This window comes from Osmerus eperlanus, chromosome 7 (assembly GCF_963692335.1).
Source record: "Osmerus eperlanus chromosome 7, fOsmEpe2.1, whole genome shotgun sequence".
In the NCBI taxonomy this organism is placed as follows: Eukaryota; Metazoa; Chordata; class Actinopteri; order Osmeriformes; family Osmeridae; genus Osmerus; species Osmerus eperlanus.
This window is the reverse complement of record NC_085024.1, coordinates 19,951,154-19,976,492: the sequence shown is the minus strand read 5'-3', so window position 1 is coordinate 19,976,492 and position 25,339 is coordinate 19,951,154. Positions and strand designations below refer to the sequence as shown.

The following is a 25,339-nucleotide window of genomic DNA, read 5'->3' as shown; positions in this document are numbered from 1 at the left end:
CTTTCAGAGTAAAGTGACATATTCTGCCGCACACGCCATTGTGACACATACACATCATTTGTCTGTCTCTCTCTGTTCCTCTCTCTCTCTTTCTCTCTCTGCTCCTCTCTCTGTTCCTCTCTCTCTCTCTCTCTCTCTGCTACTCTCTCTGTTCCTCTCTCTCTCTCTCTGCTACTCTCTCTGTTCCTCTCTCTCTCTTTCTCTCTCTGCTCCTCTCTCTGTTCCTCTCTCTCTCTCTCTCTCTCTCTCTCTGCTCCTCTCTCTGTTCCTCTCTCTCTCTCTCTCTCTGCTACTCTCTCTGTTCCTCTCTCCCTCTCTCGTTCTCTCTCTGCTCCTCTCTCTGTTCCCCTCTCTCTCTCTCTCTCTCTCTCTCTCTCTCTCTCTCTCTCTCTCTCTCTCTCTCTCTCTCTCTCTCTCTCTCTCTCTCTCTCTCTCTCTCTCTCTCTCTCTCTCTGCTTCTCTCGCTGCCTCACATATCCATTATTCTACGGTATGTCGCTTGCTCTCTGTACTCTCTCTTGGTCTCTCGCCCTTGCTCTCCCTGTGTTGATGGACCCCTGGCAGCACCTCTCATCACCCTGCTTCGGATGAAGGAGGGTGGGCAGGACGTGTCAAGCCCCGCTCGCCCGGAGAAGCTGCAGCAGGCGACATGTGTGTGTGATTGTGTGTGTGTTTGTGCACCATGCCTCTACCCAAATCACTCATTCCAGCACCAAAACATCAAACATACTGAGAGGAGACCGTCCGTTGACCATATAAGGCCTTCCTGCGTTGCCTTAGCGCTGGTTTTGCCCATTAGTGAAAGTAGGCAGTGTTGCCTTGGTTCTGATGACCATATTTGGCTCCTCCATCCCCTGCAGCCGTTTTGCCTGAATGTTTCGAGAGGGCTTCACTGCGCCCAATCTCCCCTCCTCCTCCTCCTCCTCCTCCTCCTCCTCCTCCTCCCCCTCCCCCTCCCCTCCCCCTCCTCCTCCTCTCCTCCTCCTCTCCTCCTCCCCTCCCCCTCCTTTCCTCCTCCCCTCCCCTCCTCCTCCTCCCCTCCTCCTCTCCTCCCCTCCCCCTCCCCCTCCCCATCCTCCTCCCCCTCCCCACCTTTCTCCCTCCTGTCTCCCTCCTCTCTCTCCCTCCCCTCCTCTCTTCCTCCCCTCCTCTCTCCCTCCCTCCTCTCCTCTCTCCCTCCCCTCCTCTCTCCCTCCTCTCCTCTCTCCCCCCCTATCTCTCTCCCCCCCTCCTCTCTCCCCCCCCCTCTCTCTCCCCCCCTCCTCTCTCCCTCCCCTCCTCTCTCCCTCCTGAGTAGAACAGAGGCGCAGGCCAGACCTTATCCCCCTCTCCGCAGCCTCTTCCTAATGCTGTTATGTCTCCCCGCTCTCCATTCTTTCCCTTTTCATGCATCCCTCCATCCTCCTCTCCCCCCCCCGCTCCCACCTTTCTCCTTGCTCCATCACTCTCCACTCCTCTCCAACTCCTTTTGTTCTTGTACTCCTCTTTCCCCCCTCCCCCCCCCCCCTCCCGCTCCCTCCTTATCCACCCTCGTCAGGGAGTCGTGCTCGTCCAGGCCTCTCCTCGCTCCCGGAGCAGGGAGACAGAGAGCAGGGGCTCCTGGACGTCATCCCAGTCTGGCTCACTCTCTCTCCTCGCCTAATCACCTCCCCAACACAAACACACACACATCTTAAATGAACGGGCACACTTCCTAAACACACACACACGCACACCTTAACACACACCTAAACGTACACTCACGCAGTCTCTCGGCAGGGCACGGTTTGATCGCCTGGAAAATGAACGGGGGAAACGGAGGGGCAAAATGGCCGCCTTAGAGCACGCTGGCTGCACGCTGCTCAGAGCTCCTATCCTTGTGTTTACGAAGCGGGAAGCACCTACCAGCCCTCTTCACATAGGCTGGTTACTCTCCGCTCAGATATCTGGAAGGCGCTACCCAGCGGGTCAAAACAAAGTGCCAGTTACTCTGGATTGTTTGTTATTTTTATCTCTACTGTAGAGCACAGCAACAAATCTCCTGCCCCAGCTCTGCCATTCCCTCTGCGCCCACCGCCTCGCCTCGCCTCGCCTCTCTCTCTCTCTCTACGCATCAGTCAGGGAGGAAACTGCCATGAACACACAGCGCTGCTTAAACACACACGCACACACGCACACTTACACACACACACCAATCCTTTTTTGTTCCTTTTCCCCCCATGAGAGAGAAATCAAAGGATGGAAGGTTCCGGCTAGGGACTGGGTTGGCCAGCCCAGCCGGGATCGGACATCACCCAGGGCGGGGATCCATGTGTGGAGGCACCCACACCTCCAGACCCCTCCACACACACACCACCCGCCCTCCACACACACACCACCCGCCCTCCACACACGCTCCACCCGCCCTCCACACACACACCACCCGCCCTCCACACACGCTCCACCCGCCCTCCACACACACACCACCCGCCCTCCACACACGCTCCACCCGCCCTCCACACACACACCACCCGCCCTCCACACACGCTCCACCCGCCCTCCACACACACACCACCCGCCCTCCACACACACACCACCCGCCCTCCACACACACACCACCCGCCCTCCACACACGCTCCACCCGCCCTCCACACACGCTCCACCCGCGCCCCCTTCAGCATGGTGAGCTGTGACCCCAGCAGACGCTGCAGTTTCATCTGCAGAGGGAAGGGAGAGGGTTCAGCTTCCTCGGAACGAGCACGATGAATCAGGCGCCTTGCCGCTGTGTTCGGTTGACTCGTGCTGTGCGCCTGCGTGTGTGTTGGAGCGCAACTCTTCTTGGGAGAACGTGAGGTGTGTCTACAATGTAGGAAGTAAGTGTGTGTGTGTGTTAGAGTTTGCCTGTGTGCACGGGCGTTTGCACAACTGTGTGGGCCATGTTTGCTTCCGTTATCAACGCAGGCCAGACAGCAGGGGCCTGTACTGAAGAGTAAGCCCGGTTTCGCACGGCGATGAGGTTTTGTCGGCGAGCGCGTGGCGTTTGCAGACCCAGCCTGCATTGTGTGCAGCACGCAGCTGCTCTTTGATGTTGGCTGATGGCTCATGCTGTTTGAAGATGGCAGCGTTAAGTAATCACATAGAGACAATCACTCACATCTATTCCTGAACCTCTGCCATCGCTGCATATAGCTTCCTCCACCCCCTCCCAGAACTCTCATACACGCTCTCTCTCTCTCTCTCTCTCTCTCTCTCTCTCTCTCTCTCTCTCTCTCTCTCTCTCTCTCTCTCTCTCTCTCTCTCTCTCTCTCTCATCTCTCTCTCTCTCTCTCTCTCTCTATCTCTCTCTCTCTCTCTCTCGGTTTCTCTCTCGGTTTCTCTCTCTTTCTATCTATCTTTCTCTCTTCCTCTCTTTTTCTCTTTCTCTCTCGCTCTCTAACTCTCTCTCTACTGTATCTCTCCTCCACTTCTCCCACACTCCTTATCTCTGGCCTTCATCTCCACCCACACAAACCCGTTTTATTAGTTTATGTATCACCCCTTTCAGCAGTTTTTCCCCCCCACAACCAGGAATATGTTTCTGTGTTCTTGAACCAAAACCATTACCAATTGGTCATGGATCTACCAGACCCCTTTTTTATATTTTCTAGAGGAAAGATTCCTCCTCATCCTCTCCTCCTCTTCTCTTCTCCTCCCCCCCTTCCCTTCCCTCATCTCCCCTCCTCTCCTCTCTTCCCCTCCCCTCTCTTCCCCTGCCCTCCCCCTCCTCTCCTCCCTCCCCTCCCCTCCTCTCCTCTCCTCTCCTCTCCTCCCCCAAACCCCCTCTGTCACGTGTCTCTGTGCTGTCAGAGGAGGAGTATTGATCGTGCGCTCGGCTGCCAGGCAGAGTAATGGACAGCTTGGATGATGCGGGGCGGTGGAGAGTGTGGTCCTGACGATAACTCACCTGCCCCCAGCAGTGGGTGCAGGCAGGGAGGGGGGGGGGGGGGCGGGGGGGTGCTGATCGCTGGAATTGTAGACAGGCTGGCTTTAAACACCACCCCCGCCTAAATATAGGGTAGATTTCACATGGCACTCCAAACGCCTTTGGAGTGCAGTACTTTTGACCTGAGTTCCATGCAGAGAGAACAGAGTAGATTGTCATTTCAGACACATTCAGTTCACACACAGCTGTTGCAGTCTCTACTCATTTATTTCTTTTGGGGGGGGGGGAGGTAGACTGCAGTTGTAGATGTACTGCACTGTCGGGTTGTGTTAGCCTGACTTTGTGTGTGTGTGTGTGACTCTGTGGTTATATGACTCTGTGTGTGACAGTGTTTGTGCGATACCGTCGGCGTGTGTTTGTGTGTGTGACCAGGGTTTTGTAATTGAGTGTGTGTTGATTGCGTGCATGTCTGTGTGTATTGTACCCGGGGCTGTAGCCACACACCACTAATCACCACTGCAGTACAGAGAAAACAGAACCAGCCCCACTACAGGGACATACATCCACCACTGCAAATAATGCTAATAGGGGTGATTCAATTAACACTGCCTTTCCATCTGTAACCCCGAAATCCATTATGCGCTTTGTTCCTTTTCGTTTATGAGTGTTTTGAAAGCAGAACGCCAGCAGTGCCCTCGTCGCCAGGCAGACCATCGCAGTGTGGACAGGAACGAGGGCGTTCACAGCTTTAACGCTGTTTCTCTGCCGTTCAGGTCCAGCGAGACCAGAAGCAGGCATGTAAATACAGAAGCCCTATAAATATGTATGTACCTTTTATCTATCTATATATATCTACATACTGTAAATGTATATTTATCTATGTATATACTGTTTTATAGAGACATATGAATTTTCTTTTACTACTTTTACTCATACATATGGATGAATGGATGGATGAATGGATGGATGAATGGATGGATGGATAGAGACCGCATGCACACACAAACAAACCCAAACCCGTTATTACGCACTCATAAAACAAGTCCACCATGTACATATTCACCAGTGTGCCGAGCCGTGAGTCAACAGCTCTGTGAAACAAGGCCTGTGTTAAATGTCTGCAGTTCCGTAAATACACGCTTCATCGCTCATGCGGGCATGGGGTTTTTTTTTTTGCATATGGCTATTACCATAATGGTCGAGGGTTTGTGGTGGGATGATAAACAGATTAGCCTCGGGAAATGAATGCTGTGCTGCTGTGTTGGATTGGAAATGAATGGTGCAGGGCTGCTCAAGCTGATTGAGTTTCTACAGGTTTAGCTTCCGTCCTACGGATCACTCAGAGACTGGAGAGAACTGTGGTCTCTTCTCCATTCCAACTGACCATCCCACTCATATCACACACACACACACACACGTGACATTCCACCCACACACATGTTCTTGACAAAGCATGTACTGCACACACATACATTCTGGTGACATAGCACACACATAGTACACACACTCTTAATATAGCACACCCATAGTAGCCTACACACACTCCTCACTTAGCACACACACACACACGTTCTCTTGACATTACACACTTACACGTACACACACTCTTGACATGAAGGTTCCAATCAACTGGTTCGCTGGTGTAGTTTCTGTACAGTAGTGGATGGTTCTGAAGCACATTACCTAATGCCACTAAACCTGGCTCGAATATTATTTGCACATTCTTAGGTACGCTTGATTTATGTTGCCTGATGCGATGAAACCAATTTATTAGTCTCGTAGGAGCAAACCGTGAGTGAAATAGAATGCAGTCATTGATCAATGTAAAAGCCAACATTAATTGTGAATTCCAATGTAGCATGACGGCTAATGTTACATAGCGTGTCAGTGTAGGGTTTTGGTTTTCTATTGTATCAGGTAAAGAATGCTAAGCTGCCCAGTTCCAATTGAGTACCCAGCTGTAGTTGTTTAATGTCATTATTCCGCAAGGATCCTGTAAAGTTTATTTCCAAACTCCATTCTACTGTCCTTGGGGGTGAAAACAAACCATATTAAACCTGCTGCTTCCTGTAATGCGAATTAGCACAGATGAAAACACAAATAACATTTCTTACAATGAAAACCTCCCTCACACGCAGCTGAATCTCTGCCTTGCCCTCATCCCTTTTGGTTCTTGTCTTTCTCTCTCTCTCCCTCTCGCCCTCTCTCTCTCTCTCTCTCTCTCTCTCTCTCTGGCTCTGTGCCCCTCGTCACTTCCCATCATGCTGAATTGTGTGATGCCTCGGATTGCTGATTTTAGCTCTTTAGCTCTGGTTGTTGGTGACACAATTATGCAAGTTCAGTAGACTCGCATACACTTACACTTACACACACTTACACACACACACACACACACACACACACACACACACACACACACACACACACACACACACACACACACACACACACACTTACAAACACCCTACTCATGAAGTATAGCCCAAACAGCCCTTACACACACAAACACAATCCCTAGTCACACAACAAAGCCCAAACACACTAACACAAAGCACACACCAAATCTGGAACACACACATGCTGCAGCCCTCAAGCCCCTTCTAACCCTGACCACTGTGCTCTGGTGATTCTTTGATCTCTCGTTCCTCTGCTCTATCTCTCCGTCTCTCTCATCCTTCTCTCCCCCCTGGCCTCCATCCCTCTCTCCTGCTCCTCTCCGTTGCCACGGCAGCAAAATCTGACAATGGGAGAGACAGAGGGAGAAAGCAAATGCCGTCTTAGTCATGTAGTCCACAACCTGTGTATGTGTTCATGAGAGTCTTTGTAATGAAGTTGTGTGTACATTTACTGGATGTGTGGGTGTGTAGGTAGGAGTTGTTTGGTACATTGACAGTTGATCCTCGCGTTCCATGTTCCACAGAATGCGCTAGAAACTGTCAAAGTAGTCTTTGTCGTCTGCTGGTTGAAATTGATTAAAAATGTGAGTCAATGCCGTTCACACTTCCAGCTTCCTGTCCTTACAGGCCAGGTAGGTGAGTTTTGCGAAACGAGAAAGTTTGACTTGGGTTTGAAAGTATAGACTAGCTATCATATGTATTCACAGAGCAAGCCTTTAATCGATTCTTAGGCTAACATTGAAATAGTGCGCTGCTTTACACAACCACCCCAACTGTGATATAAATTTACCAAACGGGCGCCGTTAGAGATTTCTCCTGTATCATCAGGATTGCCTCCCCTAAACCACCCCCCCCCCCCCGCCCCCTGCCCCCTGCCCCCTCCCTCCCTCGCCCCCCCCCGCCCCCCGCCCCCTGCCCCCTCCCTCCCTCGCCCCCCCCCCTGCCCCCCCCCCCCCGCCCCCTGCCCCCTCCCTCGCCCCCCCCCCCCCCCCCCCCCCCGCCAACATGATTTAACTTTCACCTTGACTTTAGCAGATCCCCACAGACACGACGGTTTTCTGTTCGGATTTTTTCTTCTCTGGGCTTAAGCTCCCTTTCACCGTAGGCAAAAATCACAGAAGGCCCTTTAACATGGCTGGATAACCGTACTGTATATCTCCAGTGATTTTTATCTGATAAAATATGTGTGTGATTTTAACGCCCCGAGGATCCGAACAGATCAAGTCTTCTGTATTCAAGGCTGTGGAGCGTTGCGCTCTTGTTATAAAACACAGTACGTCTCTTTAATTTTGGTGGCTTTGTTCGAAATGCTAATGTTGGTCATGAAAACATCCCAGCGGCCTCCATAGCTGAAAGAGAGTCTCCTAATTGTGATTAAACTTGCGTACTTACATAAGCGTTGCAACATGCGGGACCTCCATAGAGCGCCTGTGACACTGAACAGTCTATCAGCTTCTTCAAACCTCCAGGGGACACAGGGACACTGTGGCTCACCCCTCAACTGATCCGAGCATCATAGGCCCACACACACACTCACACACACACACACACACACACACACTCACACACTCACACACACACACACACACACACACACACACACACACACACACACTCACACACTCACACACACACACACACACACTCACACACTCACACACACACACACACACACACACTCACACACACACACTCACACACACACACACACACACACACACTCACACTCACACACACACACACACTTTCTAGGAAGGTGTGGTAAGTGAGCGTGTGTTTGAATGTGTGTGTGTGTGTGAGAGAGAGAAAACGCGCGTGTTTGTGTGAGAGCGTGAGAGAGAGACACTTGACATGCAGGGATGTGACAGAGAGGGGTGCTTCCTAAGCAGCCAGTGTCAGACTGAGGTTCTATTTGTCAGGGTGGACTATGGACAGAATGAAGCCATGTGCAGTGAACACTGCAGTGAGAGAGAAGGAGAGAGAGAAAGAAGAGAGAGAGAGAGAGAGAGAGAGAGAAAGGAGAGACAGAGAGAACTGAGAGAGAGAGACTGAGAGAGACTGAGAGAGAGGAAGGAGAGAGAGAGAGACTGAGAGAGAATGAGAGAGAGAGAGAGAGATGAGAGAGAGAGAGAGAGAGAGGAGAGAGAGAGAGAGAGAGAGACTGAGAGAGACTGAGAGAGACTGAGAGAGACTGAGAGAGACTGAGAGAGAGGAAGGAGAGAGAGAGAGACTGAGAGAGAGGAAGGAGAGAGAGAGAGATGAGACTGAGAGAGGAAGGAGAGAGAGAGAGAATGAGAGAGACTGAGAGAGGCTGAGAGAGAGGAAGGAGAGAGAGAGAGAGAGAGACTGAGAGAGACTGAGAGAGAGGAAGGAGAGAGAGAGAGACTGAGAGAGAATGAGAGAGACGAAGGAGGAGAGAGAGAGACTGAGAGAGACTGAGAGAGAGGAAGGAGAGAGAGAGAGACTGAGAGAGAATGAGAGAGACTGAGAGAGGCTGAGAGAGACTGAGAGAGGAAGACAAAGGAAGTAGAGAGACATAGAAGCATATTTTCCTTGAAATACATACAGCTATACATACATGGTAGGAATATAAGACAAGGATATTTTGAAAAGCAACACATACACTTGCATGATTATAATAAATTGTACCACTGTTTCTCTGCCTCATCAGTATTTATAATGGTTTATTTCCTCTCTTTGCTGTGAATTATCTTGCGACTAGTGACTGTCTAGTGACCATGTGTAACTTTCATGGAAATTAGGCACACTGAACATAATTGTATTGAGACCAGATAAATGTTGAGAGAGATGTGGAAAGAAAGATGACCTAATAAGATAGGGGAGGTACGAGGGGCTGGGGCTGGAGGGAGGCGGAGGAGGAGAAGAATGGGAGAGGAGGGAAATGTGGAAGACTAATGATGCGGGCCAGCAAGAGAGAGGGCAAGGATGAGGGCAAGAGAGGGCCTCGTAGGTGGAATGGAGAAAAGGAGAGAGGGAAACGAGGGAGGTAGAGTGTGTAGAGACTGAGACAAAGCGTTGGAACTGATAGCGGAGGAGGAACTGAAGGGTAGGTGCAGTATGTGTGGAGAGAAAGTAGAAAGAAAGAGAGAGGGGGACTAGGAAGAAGGAAGAAGGGAAGAGAGAGATCTCTGAGGCGCTGAGTCCATGGCTTGGTAGGCTGTGAACTCTTGTGAACACTGCACATGGGGTTACTATGTTCCACACACACACACACACACACACACACACACACACACACACATACACACACACACACACACCAATGAACCAATGCCCTATGTGAAGTCTCCATGCCCCAAAACACCCTTGTAGCAAAGCTGGCAAGTCTGGTGCCAGAAGCCCTTCCCACCCCATTGCAGCACAGGCACACTTCACCACCACAATAACTAGTAATCGATGAAAAAAAAAAAATCCTTTTACTTTTTTTACAGCATGTGATGAAGTGGTGAAGTGGTCTTGAATTCCCTGCTATTGAAGCTGTTCCACTCTCCAAATAAATTAAGTGGCTGATTCACGTTGCTGTTATTATAACCGTCACATTTAAATGTTACTGTAATCAGGAGAAAAGGAGGGAACCAGCCCGGTCTCCCCCTTCCCCCCCAAGATGCTCTCTCTCAGTTTTCATTCTGTTTCCTGTCTTATCCCTCTCTTCTTCTGTCCCTCCTACTACAGTATCTCCGGCTCATCCCGCTTCCGTTCTGTAATTCTCCCTCCATATACTCTCTCCCTCGCGCTGCCTGCGCCCGGGGGTGAAGACTATACAGCGATCCTCCATTAATGTCTTCTATTTTCTCTCTCTCTCTCTCTCTCTCTCTCTCTCTCTCTCTCTCTCTCTCTCTCTCTCTCTCTCTCTCTCTCTCTCTCTCTCTCTCTCTCTCTCTCTCTCTCTCTCTCTCTGTCTCTCTCTCTCCTCTTTCTCTCCCTCTCTCTCTCTCTGTCTCTCTCTCTCCCTCTTTCTCCCTCTCTCTCCACCTCTCTCTCTCATTCTCTCTCTATCTATCTCTATCTCACCCCCCACTGTCTTCCCTCCCCCTCCTTGTTGATAATTAAGATCTTTGATTTCATGCTCATCCTTCCTTAATAGAAGCACTGCAGACACCCTAAGCCGGCTGCCAAGTCTCCAGCACAGACACCCCAAACAAGAGCTTGAGCACACAGCCACACATGGACACACACACACACACGCAACCCTTAAAGATGAATGTGTTCACCAGACAGCTTAATCTCACAGAGAAACACATTTTTGCATTCTCAACACGCACACACGCACACGTACGCACACACACACAGGATATTTATGCTTTTTGCATCGTACTGTATATTACTCTGTGGTGCCAGTGAGCAGAGTGACTTACTTTACAGCACAGTGCAGAAAGAGAGTGCCTACTAGTACTTACACAAACCAGGGCCCCAGCCTCTGGCCCAGCCTCTGCCCCAGCCTCGGCCCCAGCCTCTGCCCCAGCCTCTGCCCCAGCCTCACCCCCAGCCTCACCCCCAGCCTCACCCCCTGTCTCTGTATCTGCCCCAGCCTCTGCCCCAGCCTCGGCCCCACCTCTGCCCCAGCCTCACCCCCAGCCTCACCCCCAGCCTCACCCCCTGTCTCTGTATCTGCCCCAGCCTCTGCCCCAGCCTCGGCCCCAGCCTCTGCGCCAGCCTCGGCCCCAGCCTCACCCCTCACCCCCAGCCTCTGTATCTGCTCCAGCAGACTGATGCAGGGAAAGCACAAAGACACCTAGCAGAGTGCAGCTGAATCACACACTTCAATCTGCTTTCTCTCCATTTCTCTATCTCGGTCTCAATTTCTGTTTCTCCATCTAACTTGCCCTCACCTTTGTTCTCTCTATGATGCCCTCTCTCTCTCTCTCTCTCTCTCTCTCTCTCTCTCTGTATTTCTCTCTCTCTAAATTGGTCTCAGACTCCGTTCTCTATTTGCCTTTCTTCTTTTCATCGGTGCACACTATACTAAATGTCTTTCTGTCTTTCTGTCTTTCTCCTCCTTTCTCCAACCGTTCTCTCATCTCCCTACCCCCCCCCCTTCTACCCCCCCCCTCTTCTTTCTCCTCTGGCCCTAGAGACAGATGGAAGTCAAGATGTGTAGTAATCTTCTCCCTCCAGCCATGTCAATAGCCCTCAATAACAGTGAAATAGTGCTGGCTCCATCCAATCATTGATCACGGCAGGGACTCAGTCCGGATCTTATTGGCCATCATGGCAATCTGGTTCCCGGTAATAGCCAATCAGAAGGGTCCTGTGGAATGCCCCACTCCCCTGACAGGTTCCCCATCGTTTTGATTGACTGCACCTGAGGATCCGTCACTTCAGCTGGCCCCCGATCAATATACCATCAAACGCACACACACACACACGCACACACACACACACCCACACACACACTAGTTGGTGTGTATGTTATCGAAAGCTCAAAGACCAACCGCAAAGACGCACACATGCACACACAGGTACACACTGACCTATGTACCCACACACACACACACATACACACACCGATGTGTATGCTATAGAAATCTCAAATGCACACCTCACAAAGACACAAACGCTTGTGTGTTCATTGAAAGCTCACTGGAAGCCACGCACACACACAAATGTGAATATATTGATACAAAAGGCAGCGGCCGGCCAAGCTAACAGCAGAGTAGCTGAGCAGCCGAGCGAGAGCTGCAGGAACCAGCGAGGAGCGCTGAGCTCATTCTCTGAGCTGAATAATAATCTGTTGCATAACGTCCGCTGCTGTGCTCCTGTAATCTACACTGAGGTTAATGACAGGAACACTGTGGTCTGGCCCAGCACGGTGGCACATGCATCACACACACACACGTACACACACACACACGTACACACACGCGTCCTGCGCACGTCTATGCCCACGCATTGACGCATACATGAAAGGAGGATGAGAAGGAAGACAATGTAGAGTTCATAGAGGTGAGAGGAGGAAGAGGGAAGAATCTACAGCAGGAAGGGACCGTGATGAACAAACATGTATACTGAAAGTGAAATAGCACAGCACATAGTATTTTGTGGTGAGATGCAGGGATGGTTATGTCTGGTGGTTGAGGAGGTTTAAAGAAAGGTAGACAGGAACAAGGAAGCATGAAAGGAAGGGAGGAAAGGAAGAGAAGAAGGGTGTAAAAAAGAAAGGGAGGCAAAGCAGAAGGAATTATACTGTATGGAGAGGGATAGAGGTAGGTAATGAGGAAGAAAGAGAAATGTTAAATATCCACAACACATATTTTGTTGTGGATATTCTTCCTTGCTTGCCTAGGGCTGGATGAAATCCAGTCTAGCTTCTGTCGTCTAGACAAGGTCAAAGGTGACTCATCCCACCACCTCCATACACCCACTCCCCTCTCCACCTCCAGCGAGTTCAGAGGTCGAAAGGTCGTGACCCCGCCTCCCTGCGCTGTCAGGCTCCTTGTGGGCTCATAGTGGTGATTGTCTCCTCTCCTCCTCTCATAGCTCACCCCTCATCTTCCTGTCTGTCTCTGACTGTGCTCTCTCCATCTCCCGCTCCGCCTCTCCCCTCCTCACCCTCCCTGTCAAACTGTCAGTCTTGGCGAGGCTGTCTGTATTAGCAAGAGCGCTGTCACAGTTATACATCGGGATCTTAGCCTTTAGAGACGTAACTTCCAGCAGCTATTTCTGTTAGCATACGCATTGTCCCTGAAACCTGGGACTGTATCTCGACGGTAGACTTGTCACTCACAAACCTTACATGGCATTGGACAAAGTATGTACGTAAACATCTTTATTTATATAAAACTGAGGCTGGATAAACCGATGAACAGGTTTGTTTCAGAATCAGAATCAGAATGGCCTTTATTCACTTATTAGTTCTTATAAGTAAGTTATAACTTATAAGTTCACACAAACAAGGAATTTTCTGTGGCAGGAAGGTGCAAACGACAAACATACAAATCTAAATATAAAAGTAGAGAAAGTACAACCGTCTAAATAAAAAATAAAAAAATAGGCCTACTATACAATAGAAAATAGAAAATAAGATCTAAAATGAGACCATAGCCCTCACAATGAGAGTAAATGAGCCTGACAGTGTTACATTTAGTCATTAGCAGACGCTCATAGCAGACGCTCTTATCCAGAGCGACTTACAGTAAGTACAGGGACAGTCCCCCCGAGGCAAGTAGGGTGAAGTGCCTTGCCCAAGGACACAACGTCATGTGCACCGGCCGGGAATCGAACTGGCAAACTTCAGATTACTAGCCCGATGCTCTATCCGCTCAGCCACCTGACTCCCAGTGTTATTCAAGCAACATTATTCCAGATTGAATAACTCACAATATGAATGCATACCACCATACTGTGACTTAGAAAGGGTTAGGGTTGGTGTACAGCAGGTTACAACTGAAGCTAAAACGAACAATCAATCAAGAACAATCGCGCACGCTTGTTAGCTACACAATAGCACAGCAACTGCTTGAATTGTACTACTGTACAGTGTGAAATTCGTTCAGAGCCCAACATGCATGCAAGACTAAGACCATCTACTCTGGTAGATGTTTTCTCACAAGCCCCGAATCATTTAGGTAGCATTTTTGGTTGTCATGTTCGGCAAATATAACAATGTGAGTCCAACGTAATGTGTATATTAGATAAAGCTCAAAAATCTATTTTGCACTCAAATTAATGCTAAAGAATTACGCTCTGGCATTAGATGTGGAAGTCTCAATCTAAGCTCACGTTGTTCGGTGTGTTTAAAACTGTTGTCGGGTGCGTGTTTAACCGTTGTTCGGTTTGTCTCTGCGTGCTTGACCGGACGTGCTGCTGTCTGTGCAGGTGGCGGTACAGGCACCCGGCAGATCGTTCTCCATGAGGAGCAGTAGAAGATGCAGGCTCTGCCAGCACTGCTGCTGTCGATACACTTCTCCTCCCTCCTGCTAGTTTCCATGGCGCCACGCTCCTACAGCCAGGCTCCCCTGCTCTCCTCCGTCCGGATGGGTTAGTGTCTGTGTCCACCTACGCACCCCCCCCCCCACACACACACACACACACCTGGCTTCTACACCCCCTCACTGCCCCCCTCCAGCCCCACCACTCCCCTGAAGGGTAAAAACCTCATCTCAGTCCCTCTGCCCTCCTCTCCATTCCCCTCCCTCAAGACTATCTCTCCCCCCACTGAGTGGGAGTGTTTGAACTGTGTGTGCACCTGTTTACGGGCTGGTGCTCGCACACGTCTCTCTGTGTGTGTGTGTGTGTGTGTGTGAGTTGCTGCTGACATCTCGTCTCTCCCCCTCGCCTGGTCCAGCGGCCATCTTGGATGACCAGTCCGTGTGTGGTCGCGGCGAGCGCCTGGCGCTGGCCCTGGCCCGGGAGAACATCAACAGTGTGATGGAGGGGCCGTCACGCTCGCGGGTGGAGGTCGACATCTACGAGCTCCAGAGAGACTCCCAGTACGAGACCACCGACACCAGTGAGTATTAGACCAGTACGGACCAGTACAGACCAGAACAGACCAGTACAGACCTGTATAGACCAGTACAGACCAGTACAGACCAGCATAGACCAGTATAGACCAGTACACACCAGTACAGACCATTATAGACCAGTACAGACCAGTACAGACTAGTATAGACCAGTACAGATCAGTACAGATCAGTACAGACCAGTACAGACCAGTATAGACCAGTACAGACCAGTACAGACTAGTACAGACCAGTACAGACTAGTACACTGTACACAGCATGACAGCAGACTGAGCAGAGAGTGTGCCGGGTCGTCAGCAGTATCTGCCATGCTGTACGCTAATTACAAATGTGGTAGAATTGCAGCATAATTACTGTATCATATATCACTCCTTGCTACACCCACAACATCACTAAGGACACATACACTTACTGCTTTGGTTGCAGGAGGTCACACACCACGCTCTCGGCAACAGCACGCTCTATATCAGGGGATGAAATCTGTGTGTGTGTTGTCCTTGACCAATGGGCAGGAGACTCTGACAGGCTATTTTGCCAGAAGGATGTTTGGACTTTTGGATCAGAGCACTCATCATCTCGCAGCTACAGCTGTCTGAAATTCAATACACACACACACACCACACACACACCACTCACACACACGCCCACCTCCACTCCCCGATTACACACACACACACCAAGGGAAGGTCTTGCAAGTCAAGGCTCTTCTTTCCCTGTAACTCTCATAGGCAGGGTGACGTGTCTCCCTAGCAGAATTATTGAATAAAAACACAGAAAACCGATCAATTAACATGAGACAGACCATGTCCTCCTCGTGTCTTCATTGACTTTTCCGTGCACTAAACCATTGAGATAACCACGGCAGAGAAGGTGGTGCGAATGAAGAAGGTTATCTTTTTCTGTAACAGTGGCCATGACAGCAACTTATATTTTATTTTATTGTATATTTTATTTAATTCTAATTCCACTTAGTACTGCTAGTTTATGTACCCTTAGTATAGATAGTCCACATATTTAAATTTTAGGTCCCTATATGTTTATTGTATGCACCTTCCTGCCAAAGCAAATTCCTTGTCTGTGCAAACTTTCATGGCGAATAAATCCCATTCTGATTCTGATTCTGACAGTTTTTGCATCGGTTACCAAGGACAGGACACCCCATATTTAACGGGATGAGATCAAATCTATTTTCCGAGAGAGACCTGTAAACTGCAGCAGGGGGAACAATGTTTCAGACAGTTTAACAATGACACACACTTGAAAAAGACGAGATGCACATTTTTACACAAAAAGTGACCAGCCAATGGTGCTTTTGAGATCACAATGGTGTGTTAGACATTTCTGCTTCGTGACAAACCTGAGGGCTGCATGATACACAGAATCAAGTGCTCTCAGAGTAATGGAAGAGACCTGCTTAAATTACATCACTAAAATCTAAAACCGCCATGAAGTTACATTACATTACATGCAATCCTCGATGTTATTGATATGGAAAATGAACAGTGGGCCCAATATCGAACCTTGTCAACTCCTGAGCACAACTCTAGGGATTACACAACTCTAGAGAATTACAACCATCTGCCAATTCACATTGAGTATGATTTGATAGGTAATTTATAAACCTATCAAGAAAAAGACCTGTAATTCCAACATTTTAACCTTTACACATTGGAAATTACAATAAATGATTGAATAACATACATGTTTTTTTTTCACCATAGGAGGTGGATGTACAGTAATACTGTCATTTCACAGCCAAGATGGCAAACAATAAACAAACAAATAAACTATAAACAATTCTCTATTTGCCAGGATCCTCAAACCTCTCACCTCTAGTTGCAAACCGGAAAAAGATGTGCACCGGATCGGGTTTTGTGATGTTTAATGAATAATTAAATACACGATTAAATAAGTAAATGGATTTCTGCATGTACATGCCAAGTCGTAGACAATCGCTCCCTTTTAAAATGTGTGAATGGTTTTCTCTTTCTTGTGAACATGATAATTGAAAACAGGTTTAGCAGATTAATATTGTTTTAAAACAGTACGTTAGAAATAGTTGATAAACCATGAACTTGACGTCATGGAAAAACACGATGCGAACGTAGGAAAAGCAGATGTGTGTTATGTGGGCAGTGTTGAAATCGTTAACAAATGGATGTGTTGGACTTTCTTACCAGTTTAATAGTGTTTACGACAACATGTTTGCTATATAACCATGTATCAACATTTCTCACATGCACAAATAGCTTTGGTGAAAGCTGGTCGATGAAATCTGGAATATTTCTCGACAGTGTGCCAGATTCTACCCAAAGGTGTCGTGTCAGTGATAGGGCCAGCCTCCAGCCCCGCCTCTGGGTCTACTGTCAGTCATATATGTGGGGAGAAGGAGGTTAGTGAGCGCACACACAGGCACGCACACCCCAAAATGAACACAAACACTCTCTTTCTTTTACCCACTTTCCCAGGCTTCTAGAGTCTAGAGATTCACCCTCCCGTCTGAATTGAATATCTTCTCATGTAATTAACCATCATCCACTCCTTCCATCTGTTTTCTTTTCTTCCCTTGGCCTTTCATCCTCTCCCCTCTCACTGTCTTCATCTCTCGGCTCCCTTCATCTTGACTTCCTTCCACAATCCTCTTCTCGTGCTCTCAAACTCTATTTCTACTGTCGCTCCATATATTTGGTTTCTCCCTATTTAATCTATTTTTCTCTTGCTCCCCCCCCCCTCTCGTTTTATACTATCTTTCTCTCTTTTTATACTCTTTCGTTCTCTTTCTCTTTGTGTCTCTCTCTGACCCCCTTTTAAAATATACTGCTTTCCATTTGCTTTCCCTCCCCTCTCCTCTCTTCTCAGATCCCTCATGTGAAGATCGGCCCAGAGGAGACTCCGCGGTTGCCATACCTGCGCTTCGCCTCAGTCACTCTGTACCCTAGCAACGAGGACCTGAGCCTGGCCATAGGAGCCATCTTGCGCTCCTTCAGCTATCCTTCAGCCAGCCTGGTCTGTGCCAAGGCGGAGTGTGAGTGTAATTAGAGAGTCAGGTGGCTGAGCGGTGAGGGAATCGGGCTAGTAATCTGAAGGTTGCCAGTTCGATTCCTGGCCGTGCAAAAATGATGTTGTGTCCTTGGGCAAGGCACTTCACCCTATTGCCTCAGGGGGGAATGTCCCTGTACTTACTGTAAGTCGCTCTGGATAAGAGCGTCTGCTAAATGACTAAATGTAAATTAGATACAGTTGGTGTGTGAGTGGGTGAATATGTTTGTTTGTGTGTCTGACACGGCATGTTTGTCAACGTTCCTCTGTGCGGATGCATGTTTGCGTATTGCATGTGCGTAGGTGTGTTAACTTTTGATGTGGATATCTACGAGTTCACAGCTCCACGGACTCTTCACACTCTCTGCGGATATGACTGTGTCCTGCTGTGACTCATTCATCCTCCAAATCCACTTTTAAAGTTCACCAGACAGGCAAAGTTCAGAACCAAAGTCACACGCCAGTTTAGATCTTCCTCATCCTCTCAACGATGACCCCATCCACCTGCCCTCCCTTTCAGATGCAGACCTTCTTCAAGCTCCCATGGGGAAATGAAGTCTTGTCTCTCCTCTCTAGGATGGCAAACATAGAGTTGCTCCCTAGGGAGCATGTGTTCTGACCCTTACAGTTGACCGTCTCTCTAGGGGTGAGGGAGGGGGATAACAAATGTACCCGTGTTTACATTTACATTTAGTCATTTAGCAGACGCTCTTATCCAGAGCGACTTACAGTAAGTACAGGGACATTCCCCCCAAGGCAAGTAGGGTGAAGTGCCTTGCCCAAGGACACAACGTCAGTTGGCATGACCGGGAATCGAACTGGCAACCTTCGGATTACTAGCCCGATTCCCTCACCGCTCAGCCACCTGACTCCCCTTTAGTGGTGGGAAAGGGGTGTGGGCATCTCAGCACAGCGACAAGGGGAATACTTTAGCAATGTAATGTGACATTTATTAGAACAATAGCTCCACAGCGGAACATGGGGACAAAGTACTGTGCCAGAGAAAGGAAAACAGAATAAATACTAACTAAACCACCTGACCAAATAATATCTAACACAAGTAGCCTGCAGTACATGGAGTGGCAGCTATTCATAGCCTAGTGTTACCAAGCATTATACAGAGTACAGGAACTAAACACATATTCATTGATGCTAAAAACGCTATATATTATCTGATATAAATTATACGATATATATTATTATTGTTATTTACTGCTAACTACTAATGCTAGGATTAATTTAAGTACAAGCTCAAAACAAAATAACCAATATGAACAACATACACACAAACACAGAACCAAGTATTGGTTCACTGGTTCGCTGGTGGCATCTTCACCCCCTATCAGCTATGCAAGCAAACTGTTAAGGTTGGAGTTTATCTTTGGTCACAGCAAGGATCTCCTTTCTAACAATCTGTCAAACGCCTTCATAGTCAGAGGTGTAAGGTCTAGAGGATGATAGTCATGTAGTGAAATGGGAGTCCTAACCTTGGCCACTGGTACTACAATAGAGTCTTTACTGTAACACGTTTGGAACCTCTCTCTGAAGAAGTAGAGTGGCCTTTGAGTGGCCTGCACCTTAACGCAATCAGGATCTGGACTTTTCCTTTCCTTGGTGTGCATGAGAGATTTCAGCATTTCCTCTTCACCGATGATACCAGTGATCTCTGGGACTCCAGGATTATTCGTAAAAAGCTAGCTATGTGCTAGCCATTTTGAAAAATCATGCCCATCGAGGCGTAAATAAAAAAGATTATTTCCATCCGCCAGCACTTCAACAGGTTGGTCAGCTTCCTTCCCTTTCCTCTCCAGTTAGAGGGAGGGGAGTGACAAAAGGAAAGTAAAAAAAAAAAAATGCTATACACAACTATACAGACACAGACATATGCTACTTATAAAAACATGTGGCCATGTAGTGTTGCCGGGCGGAAAACGAGTAACACTTAGACTACAGTAGCTAGAGAAGGTTTTCATAGCCTCTATGCATTTTCTAACAGCATCCAGCGTGACGTTCTGTATGTTTCACATGTGAGACACATCTTTCCTTAACCGGTTGTGGAGCAACAGGCGTGATCACGGAGGCAGGGGTCTTTCTAACACAAGCCTGGGTACGTATTTGGTTGAGGTTTGATCTCCACCAATGTTATCTTACACATAGAGACTCTGACCCAGTTGGCTGTGCTATCTATCGTCGTGGAACCGGTTGCCATGGCTGCAGGAAAGGTTCTAACTGCCACTCAACAGGCGTGATTCGTATGGCGACTGTTTCAGACAGCAAGCATGTCGTGCATACGCGCATAGGATGTGTACATGCGCGTCAACACGTTTACAGTAGATCAAAAACCAGTTGATTTGTTTTTACTTCAGTGAAACTGTTTCAGTAGAAGTGTATGTTTGCATGAGTGTGTGTTTTTGTATGTGTGTATTTTAAAAGACGTGTGAAATCTCACATAGCTGTGACACTGTCCATGCTGCACTAATTATGCGAGAGGAACATGTTGATTGGCTTTGTGAGAACGTCACAGAGAGAGCACAGTATCCTTTACATTGTGTGCTGTGTGCTGTGTGCTCTGCTTGTTTTCATCTCGCTCCGTGTGTGTTTGTGTGTGTTCCTCTGCATGTGTGTTTGTGTGTGTTCCTCTGCATGTGTGTTTGTGTGCATGTGTGTTTGTGTGTGTTCCTCTGCATGTGTGTTTGTGTGTGTTCCTCTGCATGTGTGTTTGTGCGCGTGTGTGTTTGTGTGTGTTCCTCTGCATGTGTGTTTGTGCGCGTGTGTGTTTTTGTGTGTATGTTCGCACGTCTGTGTCTACATTCCAGCAATTTGGGGTCATTGAGAGGTTTTCCGTTTCCTCATCATGTATTGGTCACAATACTCTGTCTGAGCCTTGTACCTTCATGCAGTTTTCATGAGATGGATGAGCTTAGAGAGAGGAAGAGAGGGAAGGGCTGGTGGAGGAGAAGAGGAAGAGAGATGGTGATAGAGCGATGGAGTATGGAAATGAGGAACGTAGTGGGATCCAGGAGAGGCGGGGAGATGAGGGAGAGGCAGAGCGCCAGCGGAGAGATGGAGAAGGATGGAGAGAGGTAACCAGAGCAGAGAACGAGAGGGAGAGAGAGATGAAAGGGGAGGCATGCGAGAGAAAGATATGATGGAGATTGTGTGTGTGTTTGTGTTGCTTTTGTGTGTGTTTGTTTGCTAGTAAGGAAGGTGAGAGAGAGAGAGAGAGAGAGAGAGAGAGAGAGAGAGAGAGAGCATGTGTGAGGGAGAGAGAGAGGGAGAGAGAGAGAGAGAACTGTGGCGAGCATAGATTTTTTTTCTCTTCCTCCTCCTCCCTCAAACTAATTAAAGTTTTGCCCTGGTTCAGTGATTACCACACTGCTTACAGCCCCGTTCTCCTGGAGCCTTCAGTGTGTGCTTCCTCTCATCCTCCCTCCCCCCCCCTCCCCTCCTCTCCTCTCCTTCTATGTCCCCCTAGACACCAGGCTCTCGTTTTATTTACACTGCCAGTGGAGTTTTCCCACACTTATATTAGAATGGCATGAATGAGCCATTGCTGTTCAGAAGAAACAGACTCTGGCCAGTGTGTTCATATCTCTTTCATTAGTTTTTGTTGCCATAAACCTGTCATTTCCACAAGGGAGGAAATGCGACCTCTGACTTCTAATGATAGAACTGTCGCCGTGGTACGCCTTCAATTTTGCCCTCATCTGTAACCGGACTCCGCCCCCCAGGCCTGCTGCGATTGGAGGAGCTGGTGCGGCGCTTCCTGATCTCCAGGGAGACGTTGTCGATCAGGATGCTGGACGACAGCCTAGACCCCACCCCCCTGCTGAAGGAGATCCGCGACGACAAAGTGGCAACCATCATCATCGACGCCAACGCCTCCGTGTCTTACCTCATCCTTAAGAAGGTCAGTGGCCACAACCTACCCTCCCAGCCCCCCTCCAGCCCCCTCCAGCCCCCCTCCAGCCCCCTCCAGCCCCCTCCAGCCCCCTCCAGCCCACCCCCAGCCCCCTCCAGCCCACCCCCAGACCCCTCCAGCCCACCCCCAGACCCCTCCAGCCCACCCCCAGCCCCCTCCAGCCCACCCCCAGACCCCTCCAGCCCACCCCCAGACCCCTCCAGCCCACCCCCAGCCCCCTCCGTCCCCCCCAGACCCCTCCAGTCCACCCCCAGCCCCCTCCAGCCCCCCTCCAGCCCCCTCCAGCCCACCCCCAGACCCCTCCAGCCCACCCCCAGACCCCTCCAGCCCACCCTTAGCCCCCTCCGTCCCCCCCAGACCCCTCCAGTCCACCCCCAGCCCCCTCCTTCCCCCCCCAGCCCCCTCCAGCCCCCCCAGCCCCCTCCAGCCCCCCCCAGCTCCCTCCAGCCCACCCCCAGCCCCCTCCAGCCCCCCCCAGCTCCCTCCAGTCCACCCCCAGCCCCCTCCAGCCCACCCCCAGCCCCCTCCAGCCCACCCCCAGACCCCTCCAGCCCACCCCCAGCCCCCTCCAGCCCACCCCCAGCCCCCTCCAGCCCCCCCCCAGCTCCCTCCAGTCCACCCCCAGCCCCCTCCTTCCCCCCCCAGCCCCCTCCAGCCCCCCCCAGCCCCCTCCAGCCCCCCCCAGCCCCCTCCAGCCCCCCCCAGCTCCCTCCAGTCCACCCCCAGCCCCCTCCAGCCCCCTCCAGCCCACCCCCAGCCCCCCTCCAGCCCACCCCAGACCCCTCCAGCCCACCCCCAGCCCCCTCCAGCCCCCCCCAGCTCCCTCCAGTCCACCCCCAGCCCCCTCCTTCCCCCCCAGCCCCCTCCAGCCCCCCCCAGCTCCCTCCAGCCCACCCCCCAGCCCCCTCCAGCCCCCTCCTTCCCCCCCCCAGCCCCTTCGAGTCCACTCCAGCCCCCTCCTGCCCCCCCCCAACCCCACTCCAGCCCCCCTCTTCACTAGCTCCCCTAACAACAGATAAAACGTGTGTTAACCCTCAATGTCAGGCTCTCATTTCACATAACGAAACACATAATTCATGCAAAGTCTCGGAACTGAGCAGGTTAATTAACTCGCATCTACGAACGTCGTAACAAAGGGATCTTTCAAGCGAACTTGGTTCAGTGAATAGGCATAAACGACTTCTTAAGAGGTCTAACAAGCCATTTTCTGAGTCTAGAAATGTCAGCTCATTAGAGAAGGTGTTGCTGCTTATCCCGTGTCCTGTGGCGACTCCAGCTAGTCAGTCTGGTGCGTGAGTCAGAGGTGAGGACGGAGGATCTCGACACGCTGGAAGACGATTGGGACGGCTGTCTGGCCCCGAGCGGCGAACACAAACGCTGCCTGACTTGGAAGCATCCACGCCTGCGAATAACAAATGTGCTGTCTCTCTCTCTCTCTCTCTCTCTCTCTCTCTCTCTCTCTCTCTCTCTCTCTCTCTCTCTCTGTCTCTCTCTCTCTCTCTCTATCTCTCTCTCTCTCTCTCTCTCTCTCTCTCTCTCTCTCTCTCTCTCTCTCTGTCTCACGTTGGCCATACTCTCTCTCTCTCCCTCTCGGGTTTGCCATTCTCTCTCTCCTTTTCTCTCTCTCTTTCCTGCCCCCCCCCACACTCTCCTTCGTTCAATCTCTCTCCCCTCCAGGCGTCAGAGCTGGGGATGACATCAGCGTTTTATAAGTACATCCTCACCACCATGGTAAGTGCATACCAATGCCTCTCTGCCTCCCCTCCATCCCTCATCCCTCCATCCCTCATCCCTCCATCCATCTGTGTCCTTCCGCTTGCCCACTCCCTCCCTTTGTCCCTTTTCTGCGTGAGGGGAAAGGCAGGTGGGGGGGGGGGGGGGAGAAACCATCGACATCAGCACGCGGAAACGTAACTGCAACGTGCCAGGGACACAAGAAGGGCATGAAAGAGCGATGGGAGAAAAAAAAGAAAAGAAAGGACCAGGGAGAGATGGAGGCTAGCGCGGAGACTGCCCCGTGGTGTCTCGTTTCCTTTAACCCCCTCCTCTCCTTTTCCTCTCTTTTCATGCCTGTATGTTTTCTTGTTTGTTTCAATCCCTCCTCTCTGGAGAGTTCCACAGCATGAAAAAATGGCACACAGAATCTCTCTCTCTTTCTCTCTGTTTCTTCCTTTACTTACTGTCTTCTGCTAGTGAGCTTCACCCACCTTTCTCTACATCTCTAACTCTCTCTTGCTTTCTCACTCCCGCTCTCTCTCTCTCTCTCTCTCTCGCTCTCTCTCTCTCTCTCTCTCTCTCCTCTCTCTCTCTCTCTCTCTCTCTCTCATCTCTCTCTCTCTCTCTCTCTCTCTCTCGCTCACATTCACTCTGTCTGTACTTTTCTCTCTCTGCGAAAAGCTAGTAATCCTCATTAGCCTTTCTCTTCTCTTATCAGCCTTTTACTCTCTCCGTTTCTCTCTCTTGCCAAGCTCTATGACTTACCCTCCCTCCCTGCCTCTCGCCCCCCCACCCCCTCCTCCCCAGGACTTCCTCTGCTCAGACTAGATGACATTGTGGACGAGCATTCAACATCCTAGGCTTCTCCATGTTCAACACCACCCACCCTTTCTACCTGGAGTTCATCAGGAGTCTCAACCTCTCCTGGAGGGAGGGTTGTGACGTCAGCCCCTACCCTGGACCTGCTGTAGGTCCACCCACACACGCCCACACACACACACACACTATAACTACACACACACTGTCACCACACACAGACACATTAATACTACACACACAGACACACACCTACTCACCGACACATCAATACTGTACACACACACACTACCACTGTAACTACAGACAGACACATCAACACTGTACACACACACACACACACACACACAAATACTTGTATATGCATACACAACCACGCACACACGGAAGGATAGTCCAGTTACAATTCTACAGTATGATCCAAGTTATCTCCAGATGACATGTTCTTTAATTCCCTCCCTCTCATCTCTCCTCCGTCCCCCCTGCTGTCCCCAGCTGTCGTCGGCGCTGATGTTCGACGCGGTGCACGTGGTGGTGGGCGCGGTGCGGGAGCTGAACCGCAGCCAGGAGATCGGGGTGAAGCCTCTGAGTTGTACCTCTCCACAGATCTGGCAGCACGGGACCAGTCTCATGAACTACCTGCGCATGGTCAGTAAACACACACTCACAAACACACACACACACGCACGCACAGTCACTCACACACACACACACACACACAGGCATGCAGAGGTGCTCGCACCCACAAACACACCCTGCATGCAGATACAAACCCACACGTAAACACGTCGTGTCAACTGGGATTGTTAGTGGGTCAGAAGTTCATGTCCACTTTCATCTGCCCTGCAGCCATTCCATGTCATTACGGATGCACCTCTCCTGTATGTTACACATACAGCTCTCAGTGGGCATGCTGTGTCCCTGTGCATCTCCAGTACCGTTTTTTTTTTTTTTTTTTTTACATCCCTTTATCATTTCACGTCTTTCTCGTCAGTTCCTCTCATCGACAACCTGTCATCCAGAGCTCCATCCTTCATTGTCTCTCTCACACAGGTCTGGCATCTGTCTTTGTTATCCAACCACATGG

General features: G+C 50.0%; 1 protein-coding gene across 1 annotated transcript in view; it reads left to right on the top strand.

Moving 5' to 3' along the window:
• The window catches only part of grik5 (glutamate receptor, ionotropic, kainate 5), a gene marked incomplete at its 3' end in the record, with an annotated part of 50,642 nt that extends 25,309 nt beyond the window's left edge, over window positions 1-25,333 (top strand). Inside the window, 10 exon segments of the mRNA XM_062465686.1 lie at window positions 14,113-14,274; window positions 14,582-14,746; window positions 17,054-17,151; window positions 17,619-17,784; window positions 21,530-21,708; window positions 23,398-23,455; window positions 24,244-24,282; window positions 24,285-24,403; window positions 24,748-24,900; window positions 25,247-25,333. Coding sequence (XP_062321670.1) covers window positions 14,163-14,274; window positions 14,582-14,746; window positions 17,054-17,151; window positions 17,619-17,784; window positions 21,530-21,708; window positions 23,398-23,455; window positions 24,244-24,282; window positions 24,285-24,403; window positions 24,748-24,900; window positions 25,247-25,333 — 1,176 coding nt within the window.
• Window positions 25,334-25,339: the final 6 nt, after the last annotated feature.